The sequence below is a fragment of the Mycteria americana genome, chromosome 23 (assembly GCF_035582795.1).
Source record: "Mycteria americana isolate JAX WOST 10 ecotype Jacksonville Zoo and Gardens chromosome 23, USCA_MyAme_1.0, whole genome shotgun sequence".
Lineage (NCBI taxonomy): Eukaryota > Metazoa > Chordata > Aves > Ciconiiformes > Ciconiidae > Mycteria > Mycteria americana.
Genome location: NC_134387.1, coordinates 5,064,671 through 5,090,641, shown reverse-complemented (window position 1 = coordinate 5,090,641; position 25,971 = coordinate 5,064,671). Strand labels below are relative to the sequence as shown.

General features: G+C 44.0%; 2 protein-coding genes across 11 annotated transcripts in view; both read right to left on the bottom strand.

Annotated features, from left to right (window-relative positions):
• The window catches only part of LOXL2 (lysyl oxidase like 2), a 55,344-nt gene extending 50,742 nt beyond the window's left edge, over nt 1-4,602 (bottom strand). For 2 of the 3 annotated variants that reach the window (XR_012778673.1, XM_075523430.1), the window contains exon 1: nt 4,452-4,599. The gene's annotated coding sequence lies outside the window, so the exon portion shown is untranslated. Of the gene's footprint in view, nt 1-4,451 lie in introns of all 3 variants that reach the window. The other variant, XM_075523429.1, reaches the window with a different exon arrangement.
• A 10,739-nt stretch (nt 4,603-15,341) lies between these two features.
• On the bottom strand, nt 15,342-25,523 carry ENTPD4 (ectonucleoside triphosphate diphosphohydrolase 4). 8 transcript variants are annotated; one of them, XR_012778684.1, is made up of 15 exons: nt 25,444-25,523; nt 23,494-23,611; nt 23,054-23,251; nt 22,393-22,598; nt 21,716-21,866; nt 21,526-21,629; nt 20,843-20,902; nt 20,458-20,588; nt 20,285-20,353; nt 18,692-18,858; nt 18,136-18,460; nt 17,304-17,389; nt 16,923-17,084; nt 16,124-16,635; nt 15,344-16,029 (listed from the first exon to the last, which is right to left on the bottom strand). XR_012778684.1 is itself a non-coding variant. In XM_075523505.1 (14 exons), exons 2-14 carry the CDS (start codon nt 23,499-23,501, stop codon nt 16,474-16,476), a joined length of 1,728 nt encoding a protein of 575 aa, XP_075379620.1. In that variant the 5' UTR covers nt 23,502-23,611; nt 25,444-25,523; the 3' UTR covers nt 15,342-16,473. The 8 variants fall into 8 exon arrangements, 7 of the variants coding, with proteins under 7 accessions (XP_075379620.1, XP_075379613.1, XP_075379614.1 ...); XM_075523505.1 differs by having other exon boundaries at nt 15,342-16,635; nt 17,024-17,084; XM_075523498.1 differs by having other exon boundaries at nt 15,345-16,635.
• Between the last annotated feature and the right edge of the window lie 448 nt (nt 25,524-25,971).

Sequence of the window (25,971 nt, the reverse complement as noted above, 5' to 3'; positions counted from 1 at the left end):
CGTGCTCCCCATGAAACCCCATAGCCCACTACGTGGCAGGAAAACATCGCAATAGATTGACGGGGGTGACCAGAAAAATCACCATCACTCTTAACCCTCTTCCTAGAAATCCCCAGACATCCTTCAGATTGACTTCAGCGTAACTGAACCTGCCTTGGAGCCCAGCGGAACAGCATGGGCTTGATAACAAAACTTGTGTACCGGGTCCTGGGACTGGGACGGCTTCCTCAGGGACGAGATGCCATCGTGGTACACCCGATGGGTCAGGCAAGCCCCTTCTGGCGTCAGTACACAGCCACTCTTAGGAGAGGCAGCAAAGGCAATCCAAAGAGTATGCTGAAGGTGGAAGTTGAATGACTGAAGCAAGCCAAAATGCTGCTAGGGACATCTAAACCAAAAACTAAAAGGTTGGGATTTTTTGGGGTTTGGGTTGTTTTTTTTTTTTCCCCCAGTAAAATGCTGTATAGGATTCAAGGCAGAGCCCAGAACAAGCAGGACAGCAGAAATCATTTCAGGATAACATTTTGATATGTTACAAATCCAGAGACTCTGCAGCCAGAAGGATGGCAATATAATCCGCCAGTGATCACTCTGAGGAACGCATTCCCGCTGGATTTCCGTTCACAGTTAAGGAGAAAAGAACCGATGCCTATAAGCCAGTACCACTGGGCTGTTGTCATTTGCTCATTCCTTTCACTCGGGATCCCTGGAGCTCTGTGATTAACGTAGGGCTTTTGTAAGTCATGTTAGAGACATGCCTCTGCTCAGGAACTGAAACCTGCTACCAGGGAACTGAGAACTACCTTAAGAAAGCAAATTTCACGTTATTACAAACTGGCCAAGGGCAACCAGTAGCAAATTCAAGAGTTGTTTACATCAGGGAAGCTACCAAATGCAATTTGCTTCTTCTGGTCTGTTGGGATGCTGCAGGGAAAGGGAGAGCAAAGTCCCAGTATGCCCTCTCGCAGCAGCGGTAAAGCTTACACAATCCAAAGCTATAGACTTGCCATGACTTTACCAGCCACGGGATCTCACTCAAGAGAGAAACAACATTATTTAATAATTACTAAAGAACCTTCTGGCCTCTGCTTCACATTCAAACGTACCTACATACACGGCCACTTTTTTTATTTCCTCCCAAAAGCTTACTGAAGTATATACTACCTGGAACAGAAAACAGTTCGGAGTGTTTGCCAACTGATGAGGATAAACTACAACAGACAGCACTTTGAACAGACAGCACAAAAAGATGTATATAGCCCAGGAATGCATGTTGCTTGCCATCACTTGCTATTGAAGCTAGACAAGAGAAGAGCAGCTCTGATGGACAAACACGCTAGCTAGGAGAGTAGGAAAGAAAGGTACCTTGCTTGTGTTTTCTTTTAAAAGACAGCTACAGGTCCAACAACAGAAAAATCAGCGTTTGTGGAAGTTGCCTAACCTTTGCATCATTGTTTGATTAGATCTATGAGATCCCAGTGTTTAGAAGCGTGCTGCTCTCCAAAGTTGCACGGACACAGCAATTTTTGCAGGGCCAAACACCCAGATCCATGGTCAGCACATTTCATGAAAGGGCTCAGCTGAACGCTTCTTACAGCTTTCAAATCCAGGCTGTGGTGTCTTCTCCGACCTGCTTCTTCAACTGAAGCAGTTCACCTTTGCTTTCAGTTTTAGCCCCTTGATGCATTTGTTTCTCGTAGAAGGCAAAAAAAACTTGTCTGGGGATCAGATGGACACATGCAGCATCTTCTCTCCATGTCATGGTTGCAATTCAAATATGCTTCATTTTGGGAAGTTCTTTATTTTCCTTATCTCTTCCCTTCGCCTGATGTCAGAGAACGAAGACAAATAGAGATGTGAATCATGAGAACTCTCAGGCTCCTGGCCAGCACCAGCTGGCTGTTCCACAGACCTTGTGCTGTACTCTTAATAGGAAACAGAGCTTAGTCCCAAATATACTTCCAAGACAATTAAACAGAAAAAGTGATTTTTTTAACCTAGTAGTATAAATTCTTTAATTCGCAACCAGTGGATGCAGTGATGATGACCAAGCAATCTGTTTGTACTTACCAAAAGCAGCAGTGGCCACTAGAGCTATATGATTCAAACTCCTCTTTTCATGAAACCTACACAATTAGTTCATGACATACAAAATTCGTTCATGAATAAAGAACCTACAAAAGGGTACACATTAAAATCCACAGCTGACACACACGCTCACAGAACCAGAACACATTATGTGCATGACCTAAGTTTGAAGAGCACTAGCAAACACTAGATATCCTCCAAGAAGCAGGTCCCCCTCATACCTCTGTATAATGCTGTCTTAACACAGCGTAACCCATCAGCAGTGCAGACGCAGGACAGGCTGACTTCAGAACAGCATGTTCTTTTTCCTGTGAAATATTCCTTGAAATAACAAACTTCCACCAGCACTACTACAGATTAGGAGCGGGACTCTTCCTCCTCAATGTGTGTCTTTGCAGACATTGATAGTAAACACGTATCTGCGCACACGTGCGTACGTGCCTCCAGAGGATTTCACAGAAAGTGCTTTGCAAACCATCTGACTGGTTGATCTGCTAAATCATTCCATCCACTGGAGTTACGATCTCTAAGAAAGGACATCACTGGGTTTTTAAACAGCACCAAGAACGTTATGAAACGGTTCAGGAGGAGAAAGAATAAAAGGTTAAAATAAACATAAAAGCAAGAAACAGAAAAAACAGAAGAGAAGTTAGCAGTACAGTAAGGTAAAGGCAATGAACTTGGGAGTCAAACTATTGAAAAAAAATCCAGAGAACATTACTAGGCATGCACTTTGGGGTCTCTGCTTAACTTGCAAAAGGACAGAACTTTCAGCAAAATGCATGGCTTCTCTCTTAAATCACGCTGCTGAAGACAAAGGCATTGTCCTCTACTACATCATCGAGATGCTCTTCAATCTTGGTGGCTTTTCCAAGCTGCTAAAACTTTCTTGAAGGTTTCTCTAAAGACCTCGTCTCTGCGCTCCTGCCCCAGCACTCGCAAAGCACCACACTGGATTTGACCGGAGAGCAGACAATCTCAGAGTTATCTTGAGCCTTATCACCACCTGACTGAAGTATTAAACTTCATATTAGAAACCCATTTTTGGGGGTGCTTTCCAACATCATCCTGCACTTAGAACTAAGATCATATGAAATTCATTCCTGCAGCAACAAGCATCCAGCACACTACATTAAAGATGTGGTCTCTCCCTATATGCTTTGCTGTTACAGTAGTTCCTGCTAAGATTTCATTTTATGTTTTCTAACTGCTCTCTAGCTTCCAACCAAGGAAATTCCACCACTGTGGGTGGTTCAATATAGATTAAATGAAACTGGGAAGTAGGAACCCTAAAGCAATTATTTTCAGCCCCTATTCAGTACAAATTTGAAAGCAATGTCATCTTTATGAGCTGATTACAGAGATGCTAAATAGTTTTCTAAACTAGGATCTTTCTCTATAGTCTTCTAAACTATCTTGGTCTTTAGATTTTTTTTTTTTTTTTTTTTTTTTACACTCACGCACAGTAACATCTGTTTAAACTAAACAACAAAAATTAATTTAAAAGAAGGTACAGTTATTTGTGTGCATGCTGAAGAATCAGAACTCAACCTGGACTATGTTAATTCCAGACAGAAACATCCCACGTTTCTGTGCTGCAACTTTTCAGGTGGTTACCACTGCATATCCTAGAGTCATCCTGAAAAGTACTGGGATTGCTGCACGATAAAAGAGCCTCAAGAAAGTTGCTGGTAGGCTGAGGGCTGCTTTGCAAGGGGCTGTGAATCCCAAGCAATGACAGCAGAAAAGTTTCTTAACTAGGGACATAACTGTTTTGCACCTCCTGCCAATGGGAAACATCTGCACTGAAGCCTTTTCCTCTGAAAGAGCACAGTTATTCAGAGAGGAGAATTTAAACCGCTTCTGAAGTTTAGCTGGTAACATTTACACAATGTTGATGGCATGTACTGTAGCATTCTGGTCTAAATCAAGCATATTTTAATAATATTACAGAATATGCATTGCCTGAACTTGCAGACAGTTTGCAACACGTCTTTTTTTTATTTCATCCATGCATGCCTGCGAGCAAGCAAGGGGAGAAAATCTTTAACTTGGTCACAACATCTTTGCAAAGTGACACTGAATATCTGTGTCGTCCCACCCCTGCCAAATAAGTCTCAGGGGGCAGGAATTAGAAGAAACATCTACCTTCTTCCCAGCCTGTTACGTCTAAACATCGTACATCATAACAAACTGAGGGGAGAGAAACAAATTACATTAAAAGAGAACAGGAAGAAGTGAAATCAAACTTTCAGCCCCAAAGCACGAGAGGGTTAGAAATGTTTAAACTAATTCATCGGCCCCTTTATCTTTAGCAATAACGCCACTGTTCTGGCTTGCAGTCTCGGCAGGACTGCGTTTACCTTGGAGTTAGTGGTAAGCTGCGCTGGGGGTGACCTCTGTCTTGTCGTGCTTCGTGAAGTTCTTTCTTCTGGGCTGAGCGCGCCGTCTGAGTGGTCCCCTCTGCGCTGGAAAATATCCTGCAGCCAGAGAAATATGCTGCAAGAAGCTGCTGCTTCCTGGCAAATTTCACTAGAGTTAGTCAAGCAAACCCCTCCCAAGACCCAGCCCCTTTAGCCTCAGCTCATAGCGGGTGATATCATGGGCTTGTCTTGTAATCTGAGCAGAAGGACTGCAAACAGAAAAGAAACGGGGGAGAAAATCTAGCCAGGGTTGCGAGGAAGGAGGTGGATTAGGAATATGAAAGCTTTCTCAGGACGTTCCTAGAGCACAAATACTGAGAATCATATCAATACCAGTGTTAAATAATAGAGTGTGATCACAGCAGTTTTTAAGCACCCCAGTTTGATTCAGAGCCTCACAGTGCTCAGCCCTCTACAAATACAGAGGGGTGCATGGTCTTACAGTACAGCATCTTCAAACTTACACTCCTTTCTACAGTTTGTAGAGTTTGCAGCACGCCATCTCCCTGGCTATTCAGGTATCACCCACCTTCACCCTTCAGCATCCAGCAACTGCTTTTCCAGCAGCTCCATATTCTTAAAGCCCGTAACTAGAGCAGCTCAAGCCAAGGCACGTAGTTAAAAACCAGCTAGATAAGCAGCAAGAGTTACTCCATACTCCTTGATGTCCCGAGGACTAACCAGAGACTAAAAACAATTCTTCATAAAACAAACAACAGACCAATCAAAAATCCCGACCTCTGCTGTGTCAGAAAATTCAGAGCATCTGTGGTGCAAACAGCTAGCAGTGAAATAGTAACACTGGTCTGAGCTAGTTGAAACAGTTCTTCTATCAACAAGAAGTAGCTAAATCAATTAGGCGTTATTCTGAGGCAACTGCAAACTTCTGCAATCTTTTCAGCTAGAGGGGGGGTTGTGTTTTTTAAACTGTCCTTTTTTTTTTTTTCCATTTAAGCTTTTAATGCATCATAACAATTCTATTCACTGCTATTTTCTGTAACCGTGAAAATAAAAAGAAAACAGTGGCTTTCAAATCCCTATTGCAGAGAAGACCTTGAGATTTTGTCTTCTGACCCAATTTTAGACAGCAACACATTCTGAAGTGTCAGCATTTCCCAAAGAATGGAAATTTATTTTCTCACCAGCTTTGACCTTGGGTATTTAAATCTACGTTCAATGGGTTTTTCAAACAAGTCAGCAGAAAGTCGATAGGCACAGAAAGAAGAGCAGGTATTCCCAAAGGCTAACTTGTGAAGGAATATCCCCCTTTATTTCAGTATATTCATATTTGTAAAGGACTTCCTAGCAAGCCCTTCCCTAGCACAGGGCTGCTGCCTATAGCCTACTCTTCCAGGTTAGTCCTGCCTGGTTTCACATCAATTCTCAAATTAATTCTATTAATTATTTTGAAAAGTTCAAGTGCTTAATCCACATCTCTGGATACATTTCCAGCAATGTAACACCAAGCCCTACAAGAACATGTCTGTCATCAGACCCCCTTTTCCCAGGCTTTCCATCACTTCCTAAACACAATTTACCCACACCGAGCATGCCTGCTTCCTGCTCAGAGAACAATTCCATTTTCTCGACCCCAACCACAGGAAAAGCAGCATTTGTTCTTAGTCCCAGCTGCTCTGGCACTGATGTGCAGAGCTTCCCCACTCTCTGATGCCACCTTTTATTGGAAAGGGATATTGCACTGAACTGGGCACCAACATGAGAGGAAACTGCAACATGCTGGCAACAGAAAGGAAGCTAGTTTGTAAGTGTAATGCAGCCCTGAATAATTTTAAGCAAGGTCATAGCTCTTCACTGAGCAAACTGACAATACCAGAGAAGCTCAGCCTTGCTTACAAGAGACCGTAAGGTGTTCAGCACAAAGTCTCTCTCGCTCTCTGGTTCACAGGCTCTGTACACAGCATAGTCTGCTCCAGAACCGAGGGTTCAGCCCAACACAAGAATGGTCCCGTTACTTACTGGCATAGCAGGCTTCTGAGAGGATACCCACCCAGAGGAGACTGCACCAGCTGATAATATTGGTAGGGACATGAGAACCACGTTCCCACGAGTTGGCAAAGCCTCCTGCAGGCAGTCCCCCAAGGTCAATCGTGTTGTTAAAGGAAGGAGGGTGGGGGTGTGTGTGTGTGTGTGTGTGTGTGTGTGTGTGTGTGTGTAATCAGAAAGAAGACGGTTGTTTCTTGGTGTAATACAGAGAATATCAAGATGTCAGGGTGCCAGAATGCCACTGAAATGGAGCTTGGATGCCACTGAAATGGAGCTTGGCTCTTCTTCCCAGGGAAGCCAGCACGAGTGGTAAGCAGCAGCAGGTTTTGCATGCTAGTCCACAGTGCCCCAGTTCTCCTGTACCGGGAATGCTCACGAAAGGGGTGAAATGCTGCAAGTTGCAATGAGTATCATGGCTATCAGCAGAGCATCACCTGGTGGGTCAAGCCTGGCTGGACTCACCTTGCTCAGTCTCAGGGACATCAGGGGAAAAACGTGTCACAGCAGAAGCTCCAAAGAGCAGAGCTATTTCAGACTGGCAGGAAGCTGAAGGCAGTTTGGCCAGAGGAAGGAATGTGTGAGCGTCTGCCGATCAGGGCATGGAGAAACATGACAGCCTGCCGGAGGAATGTTTGCCGAATGCCCGGGTCGGGTAAGGATACAAGCAGCAAATGCCATGCAGGCTTCCAGCTGATGGAAGAGCTTGCTGGTTGCATAAAGCGAAACATTCAGCAGGAATTCAGCAAAGCTCTTCAAGGTAACGTGCTGGATTCAGGGAATTTGCTGCCCCCTTCATATTGCAGCTGGTTAAGACCAGAAGAAAAGCACCTAGCAAAAAAAAAAAATTAGAAAACCTCTCAAAATCATATAGTCTACAGAGAAAAAATGCTGCTCAAACTGGATTTGCATCATCTGATCATGCAAACAGGAAACCAGGGAAACCACTTGCCAGGCCCACCAGCCACCTTATCACCTCTCAACCTGTTTAACCATCACCTCATTGCTCTTTGGGCTCTGTGGAGTTTGCTGCCCTTCACCAGGAAGGAAGCACATATCTACCACCCTGTATCTTATCCTCTCCCCAGCAGTAATCTTTCAGCTTCTTCCAACAAAGGGGCAAAGATGCACCCTTGTGGGCAGCAATACCATAGCTAACAGCGGGCACTGATTTTCTGCATGGATATTTTCATGCAAAATACTTGTACAAGTACCAGCTACAGCTGAGTCTGTCTCTTGGCCGTACACAGAGACACCATTTCAGGTCCACATCCCTCGCCTACATGTTTTCTTCTGCATCTTGCCATATGGACAAGTCAAGACTGGTTTTGACCAAGTAGTCACAGTCACGGTCCGTGCTCCCAAAAATTAGGTACGCGCTATTAGGTTCTATAATCTCTCTTCTCCAATTTTCAGTTATTTTAAAAAGGGAAGGCTCATTGCCTCCCCAAACCTTGTGTTTTCACCCTGTAGACTCTCTGGAGCCACAGGTCGACTCGACCTTTCAAATTCACAGCGCAGATACACTAAGCTCCGTAAAGGTTGCTCCACACAGAGATGATCTAGGCGATACCTAAAGAACTGAAGGACCCGACTGCTCTGTAAGAGCGTTAATGACGCATGGCAATTTTCACACCAATTGGTCCTAGTGGAAAGTTCCTGCAACATGTAATCGGAGAGGTATATTCCTGCTTTTGAGCTCATAGGATGGCTAAAAAACACCAGCGATTCTGGAGAAGTAGGTCTATGCATCCCTCAAAAAAGGCATAAATCAATTTATGTAATATGTTTAATCCCTGCTGGAATTTCTATGATTTCCACATCAGGAGTTTGGAGGTGACCGGACTGACCTCCCAGACTCCCATCCCCTGCTGTTTGGTTACTGCTAGTTGCTGTTGAAAGGACTGTAAACTTGCATTGCTTCTATTCAGGGAGGGACCCTTGCATGACACAGCTCCTGCAGCCAGCAAAGCTGGAAAAATGAGGTTCATTTTCCATAAGAAATAACTTCAGTCCTTTGAGATCTCTCTTTCTCCTCCTCTGCCCGTGTTCTAGTCTAATGGTCAATGCAATGCAGAGAATGACCACATCACACTTACTTTCCATCACCCACTTGATTTTCCATAGTTTTTCCAAATCTGCAGGCCTCATAACCTCTCAGTCTTGCTATTCGTATTAGCTCACTAAGGCACAGCTGACCTCAATGCTCTACACAAACATTCTGGAACAAGATCTATGCTGAAGTCCAGACTCTTATCAAACGGCCCATCCGAACAGAAGTGCAGACCAGCCTCATACAAGATCTGTGATAGACCCATGTGTGCCAGCTCTCAGTTTGATGCATCATCTAGAGAGTAACACACCTTCAACACCCAATAACTACACCTATCTCTGAGCAAACGAAAGGCTTATACACCAAGGTGGGTGAAAACCTGAAGCCCTGTGAAACACTTGCAGCAGATATGTTTCTGTTGCGGGCACAGGGGCTCAGAGATGATGGCTGTTCTTGCGCATGACAGCAGCTGCTCCTTCTCAGTGCCAGGCAGTGTGAATAATAGAGCAACACATACGCAGAGAAAGCACACACATCTTCCTTGTATTTTTCTCCTTAACCTTTCAAGAAAGGAGTGGGGGGGGAGGCCAGTTAGTACTGAAATCTCCCAACTGGAATGCAAGCTTCTGGTTTTCCTAGGCCAAGGAAGACTCAAGTGCAAGGCACTTTGCAAGTACTTTCCATTCTCTATCTGTAAAAGCAATTACTCAGAGATCCTAGCTGTCTTTGAGCACTGATTCAAGGAGTCAGCTGTTGAAAGGCAACTTCCCCTAAGCAATCTCCTGACAAAATGCAGGTGGCATACAGTATCTGACCAACACACACCAACGTCCCTCCCATACATACAGGCTCCCGACAGATTCCCTCTGTGCAACTCGGCCATCCAGGAGATGAGTATAGAAGGGTGTAAACAAAGTTTTGTCCCTAAAAAAAAAAAAAAAAGTTAAAAGAGTGAGATTTCTAGAAAGGAAAAGAGAAATCCAGCTTCACCAATTCGAGGCAGTGGCAACGCTGTGGGAAAGCAGTGGGAGCTAATCCCACATGTGCAGCAAAATGACTCACGCACTAAAAGTCCGGGAAGGAGGGCTGCATTTTGTCGTCTTATCCTGAGTGATGGCAGAGGTCCTGGAGGCTTACCATCCCCTCCCACTAGATGGCAAGAGTCCCCCTCCTAACAGCAGAGCCTCTGCAAGCACAGCCTTTGTGTCCAGGGGTCAAGAGCCAGAGAAGGGACTTCTGGCCCTGAAGAGCACTGAGCAGATAGCACTGGCCTCCCATCCAGTCTGCCAGGATTTATTTTGCTGTGACTGGAAAGCTATGTCCAGGAGAAAGGGAGAAGAGGGGAGGAACTGAACAGAATAAGGCCGTTTGGTTGTAAAAGGGGGAGGATGCTCAAGAAGACAGCATACTGGTCTCTATTACTCCCAGGCAAATGTGGCAAATCCCTCCTCATCCTTAAAAGGCGTTACGGAAACATCTGTTTTAACATCTTTTGTGCTGATTCACTGTGACAGGCCAAAGAACATGCCCTAACAAGGATAGCCTCTGCTAGCGGTTCTGCTCTTACGCAGAAACTTGAACAATTAGTTCAAGGACAGAGACTCCAGTTGCTGAATTTTCAAGAGAGCTCACTGCAAAGCCAGGGCATGGGATGCAGAAGGGAACAGCTATGTAGGAGATGCATTACACACCCTTGCGTCTCATCCCACCATTTCATTAACACCCTTCATGTCTATGTGATCAGCTGGGAGCTAAGGACTCTCAGCTTTCACAGCAGGCGATGCCCTAAGAGCTACCTGAGATTACTGCCTTCCACTGTCTATTACTGCCTGCCAAAATTTGGCCAGGGCAAACTAGAGAGCCCACCTAATGGGGAAAAAAACCTGACACTGTTGGAATCTTTTTTGCAAGTCACCACTGGAGTTAGCAGCAGAAGAGAAATGCTGGTAAAGTGCCATACACGAGACCTAGGAACAGAAAACATCTGCAATCTGTAGGTTCAAATCCTGCCCTGCTCTGCACGTTATTTGTAGCAGGGAATGTACAGCTAGTAACTTCCAGGACCCTGGAAAGGAGTTCAGGAAAACCTGGACATCACATTTGTGTCTTCAGTGCAGTTGTATGTTGCCTGGTACAAGCGTGCTGAGCACTCCCTTTTGAAGATCAGGGCTCTAAAAAGTATCTCCAGCAACACAAACCATTCATCATCTAGAAAGACACCACTAACCCAGCCCCAAGCAATTTCCCAGCACTACTTCCTACCAGTCCAAAGACCTTCAAGCACGAGCAGGCGAGAAAGTCATTGTCATCCTCCCATTCTTTAAACAAAGGGAGGGTGACCTGAAAAACTACTGTCAGGACCAGGTCCCCTGAACACTACACACACAGAGGCTGGTGCCCAGGGAGAGCGACACAGCAAGTCCTCACGAGGCTCATTTCGGCTTTCAATGAGCTTCATGCGTTATTTAGTAGCAACAATGGCAGAAACAATGGGACAAGAAAGAACAAGGTGCCCCCGATCAGGCATGCCATCAAGTCACTACTGTTGACTGTCCCCTTCCCTAAGTGCTGCAGAGACAGAAAACCCTTTTGCTTGCACAAGCTGCAGGGCTGCCTTCGTAGGGCTGGTGTTCCTGGAGGAGCCATGCGCTTCCTCCCTTCCCCACCCTCTCCATCATACCCTGCCTTTCTCATGGCTATACTTTTGTCTCCCAACCACTTCTTCCATTAGGGGCCACGTTTGGCCTTATTTGCTTTGGACATTTTCCACACACAAAAACACAACAACAAAAAAAAAACCCCAAGAGTGATACATTTAAGAGGCCATGAAACCAAAAGCTTCAGTATCATTCACCTGTCCATTCCGGGTCACTGGGATAGGTCAAAGAGCAGTGCCCTTGCCTCCCCTCTGCGCTTTTCTGCATGCCTTACCTGTCCTTAATGGACCTGGAGAAAGGACAAGGTGAATAGGAGAAGCAGAAGAAAGAAAATAAAGCATGTTAATGCAGAAACAGACACAAACAGATAAACATTACCATTGTGACTTGGGAATCCGAGCTCGGGAACAGGCACCGAGTGAAAACAGGTATTGCTAAGTCTCTGAAAAGAATCATGTTTCCTCTGGTGTTGTTGCTTAGTGTAGTCTCTTTGGAGCAGGCTTGTCCGGGGGTGGGATGGAAAGGCTTCCTTCCCCCCCCGCCCTTCATCTGGAGCTGCAAAAAGAGCCGCAAGAATAATATGGTTTTAGTGTCCTCCTTAGGAGATATCACAAACTTCTTCCTCCTCTTCCAGAGCCCCTGCCCTGTCCTGCAAACCCCTGTGGAGGGGAGGTGGAGGGAGGGGGGAAAAAAAAAAAAAAAAGAAAACAAAACAAAAACCCACCACACATACACACTGTCATTCTAATTAATAGGATGCTACAGCCAGGTTTCCCAAGAAGTTAAGAGCTGAATTTGCAAACACTTGCCACAGGATAGTTCAAGCACTAAAAAGCACATCAGTCTTGTAAATCCAGGCATTTAGGTTTGGCACTTAGCAGATTGCTTTTGAAAATCTGTGCCTCCTCACCATGCCTTGTGGGCTTTAAGCTCTTAGAGCAATTAAAGGCACCCGCGCATCTGTCAGCCTCAATATAGCAAACGCTAACACGCAATGAACTCGCGCAAAGCCCTCGCAGGAAGGGCCTCACGCAGTCCGTGTGCCGAGATCTTATTCTGCATTACACGGAAGGATGGTGCGTGGCTCAAGCTCCCCTTGGCTACACGGGGAGCACACCACAAACCTGTACATATGTATATAAACAGGCCGACGTGCTCAGCACCATTTTTGTTGCCCTACAGTGCCCTGATGGTCAGGCTGGTACTCAAAGCTAGTTTTTAATGTCCTTTCTTCTAAAATACACTTTCCCAGGACAAAACCCTACTCTCTTCCATACCCAAAACCCAAGCACACCCCAGTTACAGCATTAAAACCACCTCCTGAAAGAAGCAAAAGCCAGAGATTGTTGTCATTGTTGCTCTACTCTTTCCAAGGTTACAGACCAAGGACAAGCAACCTTTTTAGACCCACAGCCTAAGAATCTGCTGAAATTCCTCTCAACACACTCACTTTCCTCCAAGCAACAGCAACCTACCCCAGGACTGCTGCTAAATCAATCCAATGCCACCAGGCAGTTTTAGGCTTGGTTTTCCACTTCAATTCCTCACTGCACACTTTGCTCCCCTCCACAGCACCCTACCACGCTTTAACTGCACCTTCCCCGTGGTTCCACAGCAATGAAAACTCAAACCCCTCCCTTCTCCAACAGCACCAAAAACCTTCACTTTGAAGCTAGAGTACCTCAAATAAGCAGAAATGTTGCCAAAGAGCACAGCACCATCTGGTCTTCCTAAGCCCTATGTTCTCCCAGCCCTTATAGGTTCTTGCTTCTAATGAGCATGATGGCTTTCTCCTGTGCACCTTTAGGACACTTAATTAATTCAGCTGCCAGGGGCTGTGCCCCCTATACCTGTGTGAGATCAAGGGGCTTAACTCCCAGCTTGCTGGAAGTAAACAGGGTGCCAGTGCTGCTTTTGCACAGTGTACTCCACTCCCTGAAGCAAACTGTACTCCTACCAGGATGTGTGACCTATTGGCCATGGATGGAACGGCTGGGAGTCAGGGTTTAAAGAAACTCAGCCCATTTCCCTCAAATCTTTCAGTTAGCATTACAGCAATAAAGACATAATGCAGCAGAAAACTTGCACAAAGAAATACAAATCCAAGAAGCAACTGGGGGAAAGAGCTTACTGGAAGAAAAAAAAAAAACCAACAAGCTGTGAAAGTGAGGCTCAGTGACTGGCATTACCATGACAAATTGACCCTTGGAGGGGCAGCTGAGCATCTAATGAGATTTCTTAAAGACCTTGAAGAATTTCGGAAAGCAAGTCCCCAAGCAGATAAGAGCCAGATGGTTTTAGTTCTGAAGCTAGTGTTCACCCCCATCTCACTCTGAAGCACCTTATCAAGCAGCTTACCACCTGATATCTGAATGAGGGGGAAAATACAGATATAAAACAGGGCTCTGTGCACTATCTTGCATGAATGAAGAAAGCTTGTTTAAGTTTCTAGGCCTTACACACTTGCTTGAATTTGGTTTTTCAGGCACTGCTTAGATTTTTAATGAACAGTAGCTGCTCCACAACCAATCTCTGCTGGTAGTATCTTTTTACCATTACAGGAGGAAATTGTGTATTGGGTTATCTTTATTCTGCCCTTCCTGAACCAAATCACTAGAAAAAGCAGGACAATACTGCTAGGATCCCAGAAGATAAAAAAGTCAAAGGAAAACAAAAAAAGAGAGACACAGTACACTGCAGAGCAGTCACTGGTACCTCGAAAGCTTCCTGCCCATTCATGCCCCATTTTCCTGATCACTTTCTCACCACCATTCATCATCTTATCTTTCTTCACATTCCAAACACTCCTGCTTCATATCTTCATTCCCCAGTGTGATGCTTTCAAAAATGAGCGTGGAAAGCCTAAAGCAGGCACACGATGCTTCATGTAAGCACAAGACCCATCTGTCTCCATTATCCCAGTGCTGTACCTGTCCCTACTGCATTCACCAAGCTTGCTAGCTGCAGCTTGTTCTACCAAAAATCTTCTTAAGCTCTCGGGGCCATAAAACACATCCTTCATTGTGCACAGCCACAGTTTGGCCATCCTACAAGATAAGAAAGCAATGTCGAAATCCTGCACTTGGTTCAACCACAACATATTACATATTTTTGAAAAGAAAAATGATTGTCTGAAGTTGTTTATACCATCTTAGTTAAGGCCAGAATAGTTTTTTCCATGACTGTCCATTATTTAATAAAAATGAGCTTCCGATTCTATCAAAGAACCGATTCTAAAGTGATACGTTAAAGATGATTTTTTTTTTTGCGTTCTCTTAAGTGTTAAGAACATCACTAAAAAGAAAATGCTGCAGCATCTAAAAAGACATCCTATTTTAGGTCTGAAACATTCTTGCAACTTTTTCATGTTTTTATGATTTTCATAACTTTTTTATTGGCCTTTTTTGGGTTGGTTGGGGTTTTTTTGTTGGTTTGGTTGTTTTTTTTTTTTGCTTGCTGCATTTGAGACACTATCTCTTCTGCTAAGAGATGCTTGGCATCTGCCTGGATTTTGCCAGGTCACACACTGACACTTCCCCTCCACTTTACCACTAACATCAGCCCTTGTCCAAAAGGGGCTGCTTTATCTAAGCGTGCAATTAAAGGCTCTGTACTCAGTTTTAGGCATCTCAGAAACAGGAAGTACAGGGTCTGTAACAATTGGCAGTGTCAGTTCTCCGATAATTCTTATCGGCCTACAAGTGCAACAAGTTTGTACCACAGTTCCAGACATCAGAAGTGAGAGGTGTATTATCTAAGCATTCACTCAGATGGTGCTCAAAAAATAGCAAAATGCAAAACAGACTCTCAGCTGGTGAAGTGCTCAGATTTGTCAGGTACAAAAAATCCGCTATAAAAGGGAGACACTATTTGTTATTTCTGAACATTCAGTTAAAGATTCTGTTGCCGTTTCAAAATTCCACCACATATCCAGTTAATTCTTATGACTGCAACACAGCCATCTACCAGACACTGGATGGAAGGAGCAGGAAGTTTAGCACCTAAATTTAGCTGCAGTTCAGCAGATCAAGCCTAAATTCCCTATACAGTCAAAGGCAAAAGCAAAAGCAAGCATATCGAAAGGAGACAATAAAACAATATTCCAAGTATCTAGATTTTTAGATTATTAAACTGCACCTTAAGTATGACAAAAATGGAATCAACATGTCTAGTTCTCCAATACTGAAAAGAGCATCCAGTTCTCCAGCATATTCACACCTACTAGAAAAGAAGAAAGTTTTGCCAGCTGGATACAAACAGTAAGAACAGAAGTGATATTGTGCAATAAAATATCCATACACCAAGAGTTCATATAAATCCCACTTTTAATCATGGACAAATTTACTTTCAAGTAAAATCAACAGTTTTAAATAATATATAAATTAACAAATCAGAGTACTCAAAAACAAAAAAGAGACACTGTGCATGTCTACTCTAGCAGAAACAAAAGCCTAGGCATATTCCAGTTCTCTTCACCTTACTGGAGTTTCAAGGAGATCTCTGAATGATTATGAAACAGAAATAAAGGATTAAAAAGTAGTGACTTTTACCACTATGAGGATGTAGCTTCCAAGACAAAAGGGGAAACTGTCACAAATAAATAAAACTGATTTAAGCAGTTTTGTGAAAGGACAGCATTGGGTGCAATAGATTTCTCTTCTCCATCACAGGACTTATCCCAGAATATAAAATCAGATTAAGCTGTCCTCAACAGTTGTTTTCTTACTGCTTTTGAAAACCCTGCACTTCCTTTTCTTTGACTGAGGAGACTCAGAATTGAGAATTCAAGTGATATCAATCCTGGAATCTGGAAAAGAAAATAAAAACAGTCCTCATTCATCCTAGCTAACAGGATTTCACAATCTCACCCAAAGGATGAGAATTCACACTCATTCTCTTACCATACATAGCTTAAGCTGCTGCTGCTCCTTTACTGACGAGTCTTTGCTCGTCCCATTACACACAAAAGTGCAATATTAAAAAAAATAAGTAATTTTTGGCAGATATTGTCTAATGAGACTAAGCCAAGTTGACCCCATTTGCCCATGTTTCCAAAGCCTAGCTCTATTACACGCTCTAGGCAATCTGCTTCTTCAATGGTTTAAAGGGACAAAAAGGAGGAACCCTGAGGCAAAAATGGCTTTTTGAGTAGCAAGTCCAATAAAAGCTCTCCATCACAGCATCTCATAAGGGTCCTGCAATCTTCTGTGGTGGGAGGCCTTCCTCGATCCACAGGGAAGTGGACGAGCCGTTACGCAACATTCGCCTGTGGATCCGTCTGAGCCTTAGCAGGTAAAGCAGGATGGAGAGCAGCACAATCAGAAAACAGACAAAAAACAAATAGTGATTGTAAACAAAGGAGAAGCTCCTCCAGTGGGAGTGACTTCCACGGAAGTTTTCTTGCTGGATGTCTCTGAAAAGAATCAAAGGGATAAGGGACGTAAGTTACAAATCAAATTCTGCCTCCAAACTATATCTTACCACAGGAAACAGGGCCCATTTTAGTAGAATAGTCTTTATAAAAAGTATTATTTGAGCTACCCAAAATATGCACTGAGGTTATATATAATGACTAGAAACAACATCTTGTCTCCCCCTACCTGTCAGCTGCTTTGCTATCACCACACTTCTTCCCTTCATAAAACCCCCATACCTTCCACCCAAATGCTCTTTCCAGACATTTGAGTAAACAACCGGTACCTTAAAGGTAAAAACCGTGTTCGGTAAAGAATGGCTCCCAAGGTCCATTGCACCTCTTTATCATAAACCTGCAGAGCTGTTTTCAAATTGCTGTAACTCACAGGAAAAGAGAAGCCACTGTGAAATACTTCATACATCCAGGCAGACTTAAAACACTGGTACCTATAGAAAGAGTGGCATAAAGTCAGGCCAGCAGTTACAGAGTCCCAGAGGACTGGGGAGCACATTTAGACACATAATTATCAGTACTTTTTTACGGATGATGCAATATTTAAGGTTATATTCACACTTCCAATGATTTCATTAAATGGATCATTTGGACATGACCTCTCGCTGGCAACTCTGCATGAATGAATTTGCTGTACAAACACAAACACTTACTTCAATCTGTGGAGATCAGCATGTGATGCATAAAGACCACGGTCAAAACGTTCCCGTAGGACAGACCACTTAGTGGCACAATAATCCTTCAAGAAAAAAAAAAAAAAGAAAGAAAGACAGACAGACTTCAACATTGCTTCTGCCTTGAGAAGAAAAAAAAGCCACTAAATAAGATGCTCTGCAAATACTGAAAGCTAGAAAACTAAAAAATAACAGCTTCCCTTGCACTGCTAATAAGTCAGACCACAAATTTCATGGTCTTTTCTGTAACATTTTGATCCATACTTGGCATTTGCGGTTAAATTAGTATTCAGTAGCACTTCAACTCTTTGGTCATGTACATGGAGATGAAAAAATAGACAACCCACTTTTAGGGCATTGACAAAGCAGGTCATATTCCTCTACTTTATGTTGTAGCCTTACTTTAAACTGCCCCCAACAGATTGATCCCTGTTAGGAGCAACACCTGAGAAACTGGTACAAAAATGTATAAAGCAAGAAGAAAAGGAATTCTTTTTCTAACAACAACTAAGACATTCCTAAAAAGAAGCAAGGGGCGGAAGCAGCATGGATTTCCCCATTATCAATAGCTCTGCTGGAACTTGACTACCATGAGTCCCGTTCCCTCTAGAGTCAATTTTACTATCGTGCCTTAAAACAAGTATTCTAAAAGAAAACCCAATGAGGAGAAGAGATGCCCTGTGATAGTTCATTGCAGGGTAAAAGGATTTGGGATCTTTAAAGGAAGAATTTTGTTGCAAGACTTTCAGAACAAAATGCTTCTGGAGAGTAGTTGTTTTGAATTAGGAAAAGTTTCTCTCAAACACTTTACCTTTGCAGCTTTAGTAAATTTAGCAGCATTGTAATCTCCTCCCATGCGTAACACGTCCTCGGTGCAGTAGTAGAACTCTGAGAAACCATAGAATTCACTGTTCTGAAAGTGCACGGCAGGCTGATAGACACCATTAAGAGATGTCTGCGTTTCATTAGTCTTATTCATGAACGGTTGAATAATTTCACGACACAGATTAAAGTCTCCTGTTCCCCGCAAATACATTATCTGTCCGTTCTGCTGGATCTCATCCTGAGCATCCAGGGGCAGGCAAGGATCTAGGTAGGGTGAATCAGAAGTCATGCCAGTCTGTTTGCCCAGCAGTCTGTATAAAGGAGCAAGCACAGTAACAACTGCATATTCAGAAACATTAAGCTCCGAGATACAACAGCATAAAAACAAAGCATCCTCATTTAAAGAAACTTCAGCATTGCATGTGGCACGCTGTAGAAATTAAGATTTACATCAGAATACTTTACTAAATACATTCAAGTTAAGGGTTACTGAGCCTAGTGATGCACAGAACCCACATCCCCAAGCAACTGCAGCCAGCTACCTGTTTTTAAGCACTGTACTGGTAAATAGACTGTCTTCATATCTCTGGCGTGCTGCATTTCCTCCAAAGCCAAGGAACGTTGCAACGTAGACTCTATACACGTGCTCAGTTTGATGAGCATCACAGCCCAAGTTGAATTCTGCAAGTAAGTTTTTGGCTACTTCCTCCTGTAGGAACACAAGCACCAAGGTTAGGTATAAACAATATGAACCAGAACCTAAAGATGAGTTCTTTGGACAACTGGATGCCCTTGACATCTTTAAACTTCACTCCTTACTCATCTATTTTGCTTTTCATAGGTCCACGTTACCTTCTGCTTCATAGGGAGAGCAAAGCATATTGATTGCAGAGAACTGCATTACCACTACTGATACTCACGGAACTGTAAAGGCCAGGAACTGCTACTATGGATGCTAAAGTATCTTTTCCTATGAAAAAGTATGTGCTGCGGCTACTAATCTCAATGCTACCGTTTCTGACCGAGTCCCCATACTACTGCTTGCTAGGCTAGGTAGGTTGATGGTCTGCCCAGCAGAGCTGTTCTTCATTTTCCAATCTGGAGTTCTCAAGCTTTTCAAGAGACCTGTCAGTCACTCAGCTCTCCTCACATACCATCAGTCACTTGCAGTAGCTTTTCAGATATTTGAGAGCTGTGTAGCAGAAGCACTTCATATAGAACATGCTCAGAAATGCGTAACATTGCACGGCTTCCAACTGACTTTGTAAATGAAAAACAGCAGTAGGACTGTAAGCGTCACACTCAGTTGTTTGACTCTCTTGTCGTTCTCTGTCTGGGAGCCTGGACAGGTTCCATGACCAGAATACCTATTTTATATCGGCTTACGTTCAGACAGAGCCATACAACAGTCATCGTATCAGCTATCTGCAACTTCTTCCCGTTTCCAATTCATATTTGACTGGGGCAATCTGCTCTGAATCTAACCGCCCATACTTTTGTTTAACGGCCCAAACTATTTGTACACCATCTGTCTGAAAGGCAATGTAGTTATTAAAACCTGTAATAATGAAACCCATCACTTCACAGGAAGATTTTAAAATATATATACATCATTGTAACAGTGCATTGAGAGTCAAAACATAGGGCTTTTATGCTATTGTTACTTGAGAAATTATCTAAATGAAGTTAACAGGAAGTTATCCAACTTCAAAAATTCAGGAATTCCTCTAGAACTCAGTGGATTCAAGTTAGAGCAATTTATGTTCCATTTAAGACTTGTAACAAAGAAATTTGCTTCCTACAACAGACGAACTGTGCTGAGGATGTAGGTGATATTTAAACAAACTGTACTGTCACCCCCATGTCCTATTAATTCAGCTTCTACCAACCCAACTTAAAGTAAAAAGCCATATATTATATAAGTTCTTATATAAGAATCACCACCACACAACTTTTGGTTTCTAAACTCCAGAATACAGTCTCTTAAGTATAACAAATTTAAAAATTGTACATACATACATGCACACACACAAAGAATGCATGTCCACGTGTCCACTTAAACTTGAAAATTAGTGGCAAATTATACTAATTGAAATAAACGTTTGCATGAACAAAATACAAATGAATTGCTTAGCTGATGAAGGACTTGTATTTGCCATCTTCTCTTGCCTCGGTTTTGGAATGTGATGTAATGAAGAATAGGACTCAAAACAAAGAAAACAAAACAACAAATATGCATTAAAATAAACCAAAAGGAAAAGAAGAAAGTTGCACAGATAATAACCTGCTGCGAAGAGGCAAAGCTTACAGTTTTAGGGACTTCGTATGCTATCTGAGTCGACACTCCGCCCATGTCAAGAATACCCACTGTCCTCTTACGAAAGATGGCCTCTTTGTTTTCACTGCCTGGGACATGCACCTCCACAATTGCTTCATCCTCTGGATAAAACAAAGAAAAGGCATTGAGAAACACAACTAGCGTGTGCCTAAAGCGGCACTGCACTACTTCTAGTTAACTTAATTTTTTGTAGCAATGCAGATCATTGAAATTTCACATACAAATTAAACCAGCATCAGCATCTGCACACGCACTACTCACTAACATCTCTACCTAAAAACATGCCATAACAATGAAAGCACAGGACTGTACTTGAAGTCCTTCCTAAAATCCAATTCACAATTAAGACACTTACCATCATCTGTATGTTCAAATCTTCCAAGAACAAAGTTGATGCCAATCCATGCATATACTCCTACATGCATAAGAAAACATATTTCAGGAATATCTGGTACATATCATCTTAAAAACAAAGAGGGATTTTTTGCATATGAGTTATTAAAATATGAGCAGTGATATATCTTATTATTTAAAATACTTAGAAGTTAAACATTCCTGACAAGTTATTCTATTCTTTCTCTCCCAAGTCAAGGATAGGATAAAAATCCTAATTCAATGTATTAAAGACAGTCTGATGCGTAACTTTTACAAAAAGCAAGCACGTTGGCTTTTAAAATTATTTTAAGCCTCTAGTGAGCTAATCACATCAAAACATCGCTCCTTTAGAAACCATTTTCCCTGCAAAGTTTCTTCCATCAAGAATGTTCTGCCTTATCTTTACCCCTCCCTCCCCAAAGCCAGAGAAAATGGACTAAAATTCCTGCTAAACACAGACAAGTTATTTTCACTGCTAATCAGAAAACATTTAGACAAGTTAGAAGATCATAGCAGATGATCATCTCCACACTCCATATGTTGCTACTGAGGAATAAGGTCTCTCAACTGAACCAGAATTTTAAAAAGCAACAAAAAAAATATCCAAGTTGTACCATGAAAGTAATAAACATTTCAAAGATAATTTTTCCAATGTTAACCTACCTTCCTGTTTCCCTGAAATAACCTCTGCATGCGAGTCCGAAAACAGAAAATCAAAATGCACAGGAATATCAGTGAGCAGATCTTCAAGTATTGCCTTCTGCTGGCTGCAAAATTACATTTTGAACAGTTAAAAATAGTCAGATACACCAAGATCGCTATTCTAAATGCTAAAAATAAGACAGCCAATAACCTTTCTGGCAGAATCCTCATTCCTGCAGTACACAGAATATAAAGAGGAGTCTCTTTGTGTTTTGCACGTGGCACGTGTTCGGCAGCAAAGCTCAGAAGCGGAGAAATATAATCACTGACCTTTTCAGGAGAGCTGGCAAACTCTGAAATGCCTAATGAAACAGATAAATATGAGAGTGAAGCAACTCAAGCTTTCGTTATCAAGATTTTCCAGGAAGTACTCAACACACAGAGGAGAAACAAACAACCCAAAGCCAAACCCAGGAAATCAACTACAGAAATAAGAATGAAGCTAACACTTAATCATCCTCCACTCCAGACATTACACAAAAACCTGTATTAGGTATATTACCTATTTATAGAATTGGTTCAAATAGCTTTACAGAAAGCCAGTTATTTATTCACTAAATAAACAGAACCAAGTTAACTGACAACTGAACCGGCAACTGTCTTAGCCTACAGAGAAACCTCTCCCTCCTGCCCACCAGTGTCATGTTTCAAGCTTTAAGCTGAACAAAGCTCTCTGCAACCCAAACCCAAAGAAATCTGGAGGAGTGCCATGCTGACAACTTGCAAGTGTCCTTTACCCAGACACCTTAAATACAGAGTTTGAAAAAGCAAAGTTAGGATAGGCAACTATCTAGAAAATTGCATCTAAAATTAATTTCTTTCCAGTACCTGGTTTAATTTTCATAACCACTGGTTTTCTGTTTTTGTCCCTCATCTGTTTGATGTCCAACAGATCATGCGGATTACCATTGTGCCTTGGCCAACAATACACAAAAATCCTAGAGCCGCTGCTGCCACAGTCCACAACAATTCCATAGTTCAGATTGGGGTTGTTTGTATCAGTAGCTTCAGTGTCAGTTACTCGGGCAAGATATCTAGAAGAAAACTAGGCATTACTACGTGGCAAGTAAGTTCCATGTGGAAGTTTTCCTCAACATCAGACTCAAAACAGGACAACGGTTTCCATCATAGGAATCGCACAGTTTTCACTATTGTACTGCTGCTGAAGAAAAAAGTGAAGTGCCACCCATAAGAATCAAATTCCCAGAATAAATACCAAAAGTAACTTCCAAAATAATTTATTACGCAATATTTTTGCACCTATGACTTTACTGAGCTGCTACAGATATATAAAATAAGATATCAGAACGCTGAATTATTGATAAATTAAAATCAACTTAGATAAGGAAAGCTTCATAAAAAAGCGGGAAGTTTTATGCATACTATTTCCCCCCACTCACGTATTCGACAGATTCAACCTGTCAGTGTTTTCTCTTTCACACCAAAACTACATTTCATTCCTTTCCGCAAAAGCCTTTTCAACTCTCACCTGTGGAATCTTTTGTCCCTGTATGCACGCCCATACTTATTGCGGATGACTACCAGAGAGTAGTAAAGCAAAGAGACAGCAGCAGCAAGTATTCCTATCACAACGATCTGTCGCAAAGTGGTGTTGAGAATACGTGGACATCCCACCGGAGAGATGCTGAAGTGCCAAGAAGCAGGAAGCAAACATGAGATGCTGATCCTAAAATTCAAAGAGGATAATCTGCTTTAAAAACGGACTTTATTACCAAAAAGAAACACAATAGAACAAGCTAAGGACAAACAGATTCTTCATAAAACTTCTCACTTTGCTCTGCTCTAGCTTTGCTTTGCTCATGTTTAGGCTTGAGTGTAGTCAAGACACTATTCCCACCTTTGAATTCACGATTAGGTTCCCTGTCCTTCACTCAAAAGACAATTTGACAGTTCCTTTGGGATTCTTACCTCCCCATTTTGGGATACGACCAGCAGAGAGAAAGCCCAGCTGGTGTTCAAACATCAGCCGGTCACCTCAGACTGACAAGGCATATCAACCATTCTCAAAGCCATCGCTCTTCTGTTCCTGAATTAAAAAGAAAACATAGATGATCTTCTAGACAGCATTGTGAAGAGTATTGCCAGCAGATTGAGGGAGGTGATCCTTCCTCTCTACTCAGCACTGCTGAGGCCACATCTGGAGCGTGGGTCCTGTTTTGGGCTCCCCAGGACAAGAAATACATAAACCTACTGGAGCAAGTCCAGCGTAGGGCCACAAAGCTGATGAAAGTACTGAAGCATCTCTCACGTGACGAGAGACTGAGAAAGCTGGGCCTGTTTTGACTGGAGAGGAGATGGCTCTCATCTATGCGTATAGATATCTGACTGGACAACGTAAAGAACGAAGCAAACTCCTTTGTCAGTGGTACCGCAATAGGCACAAACCGAAATACAGGAAATTCCACCTGAACAGAATAAAAACCTGTGAGGGTAGTGGGACACTGGAACAGCTCAGAGAGGTTGTGCAGCCCCCATCCTCAGGGACATTCCAAGCCTGACTGGACACAGACCTGGGCAACCCGCTCTAGCTGACCCTGCTTGGAGCAGAGCTGTTCACTGCACTGCTCTGGAAGACGAAAGAAAGTTACAGAATCACAGAATCGTTTAGGCTGGAAAAGACCTTTAAGATCATTGAGTCCAACCATAAACCTAACACTGCCAAGCCCACCACTACACCATGTCCCTGAGCACCTCATCCAAACGGCTTTTAAATACCTGCAGGGATGGCGACTCTACCACTGCCCTGGGCAGCCTGTTCCAATGCTGGACAACCCTTTCAGTGAAGTAAAATTTCCTAATCTCCAGTCTAAACCTCCCCTGGCGCAACTTGAGGCCATTTCCTCTCGTCCTATCACTTGTTACCTAGGAGAAGAGACCGACCCCACCTCTCTACAGCCTCCTTTCAGGCAGTTGTAGAGAGCGATGAGGTCTCCCCTCAGCCTCCTTTTCTCCAGGCTAAACAGTCCCAGCTCCCTCAGCCGCTCCCCATCAGCCTTGTGCTCCAGACCCTTCCCCAGCTCCGTTGCCCTTCTCTGGACACGCTCCAGCCCCTCAATGTCCCTCTTGGAGTGAGGGGCCCAACACTGAACACAGCATTCGAGGTGCGGCCTCACCAGTGCCCAGGGGCACGATCACTGCCCTGCTCCTGCTGGCCACGCTATTTCTCATACAAGCCAGGATGCCATTGGCTTTCTTGGCCACCTTAACTTTCTTTAAGTTAGGCACAGACAGCAGCACACCTTCTACACAAGGTCTTTATAAAGAGAGTGCCTTCAGCTCTGCTACCACCTCCAAAGCCGGTCCCCAAAACGTAAAGGCTCCAGCCGTAATAAAACATCAGCAACCTTTAAAGAAAAACCAAACACACAAGTGCCGACACTTCAGCACAGGCCAGGGCCGTCACTCTTTCCCCACCCCGCCCAGCCGGTCTCACAGCCCTTCCGCACCCGACCCCTCCTTACGAAAGCACCTGCCCCAGGTGCCACGAAGTCCCCGCGCCGGTGCCCAACCGCAGCCGCCCGCTCCCGCTCCGAGCGGCGCCCACGAACCCCACCGGGCGGAGGCAGGGAGGAGAACGGGCAGGGGGACAGGCCCCGGCAGCCCGCAGGCCAGCGCGGCGGGCTGCGGAGGACCCCCGCCCCTTCCTCACGGCCGCAGCAGCGGGCAGGCCGCAGGGCCCGGCCCGGTCTAACCCCCCGCCCCGCTCCCCAGAAACGCGGCGGCACTCCCGGGGGCCGGGGCCTGTCCCGGGAGCCCAGAAGCGCTCCCTCCACCCAGGCCCCCCCCGAGGGACCCTCCCCGCTGCCGCCCGTTCCCCCTCCCCAGCCGCCGAGCCCGGGCAGCCAACGCCACGCTCACCTCCCGGCCCGCCGCCGGCCCGCCGCATAGCAACCGGCCAGCGCGTCACTTCCGGGTCCCGCCGCCGGACATGACGCACGCACGCACACACGTGGCGCCGGGGCTCCTTGTGGTGGGCTGGGAAGGGATTCCCCCGGGGGCGTGACCACGCGGGGGGAGGCGTGGCCTCGGGGGAGGGAGGCGTGGCCACGGGTGAGAGGAGGCGGGGTTGCAGGTGAGAGGCGTGGCCAGAGGGGAGGAGGGCGTGGCCCCGGCGGGGGGGCGTGGCCAGGGAGGTGGCGGTGGGTTAATGTTAATCTATAGGGCGGCTATAGTGCCCAGCGCTTGGGGACGGGCACGGCGGGGCTGTGCTGGCTATAGGTTGCACTGCTGGTGTCAGCAGACCCGTATGAGTGTACAGACAGTATATAAACATAGAAACAGAAATGTAAAGATAAAGGTGAATATATAAATACTTGTTTACCGATTGCAAATACACAACGGCATTGTAGCACCTGTAATAAACATCTAAATATTTGTGAAATAAGT

Bases quoted from the DNA above. Each gene is read 5' to 3' on its own strand.
- ENTPD4 (XM_075523498.1), bottom strand. The intron at 21,630-21,715 runs GTTATTGGCTGT...GTAATTTTGCAG, and splicing joins ATGAGGATTCTGCCAGAAAG to CCAGCAGAAGGCAATACTTG. The intron at 20,589-20,842 runs GTAAGTGTCTTA...TGTTTTATCCAG, and splicing joins ATTTGAACATACAGATGATG to AGGATGAAGCAATTGTGGAG.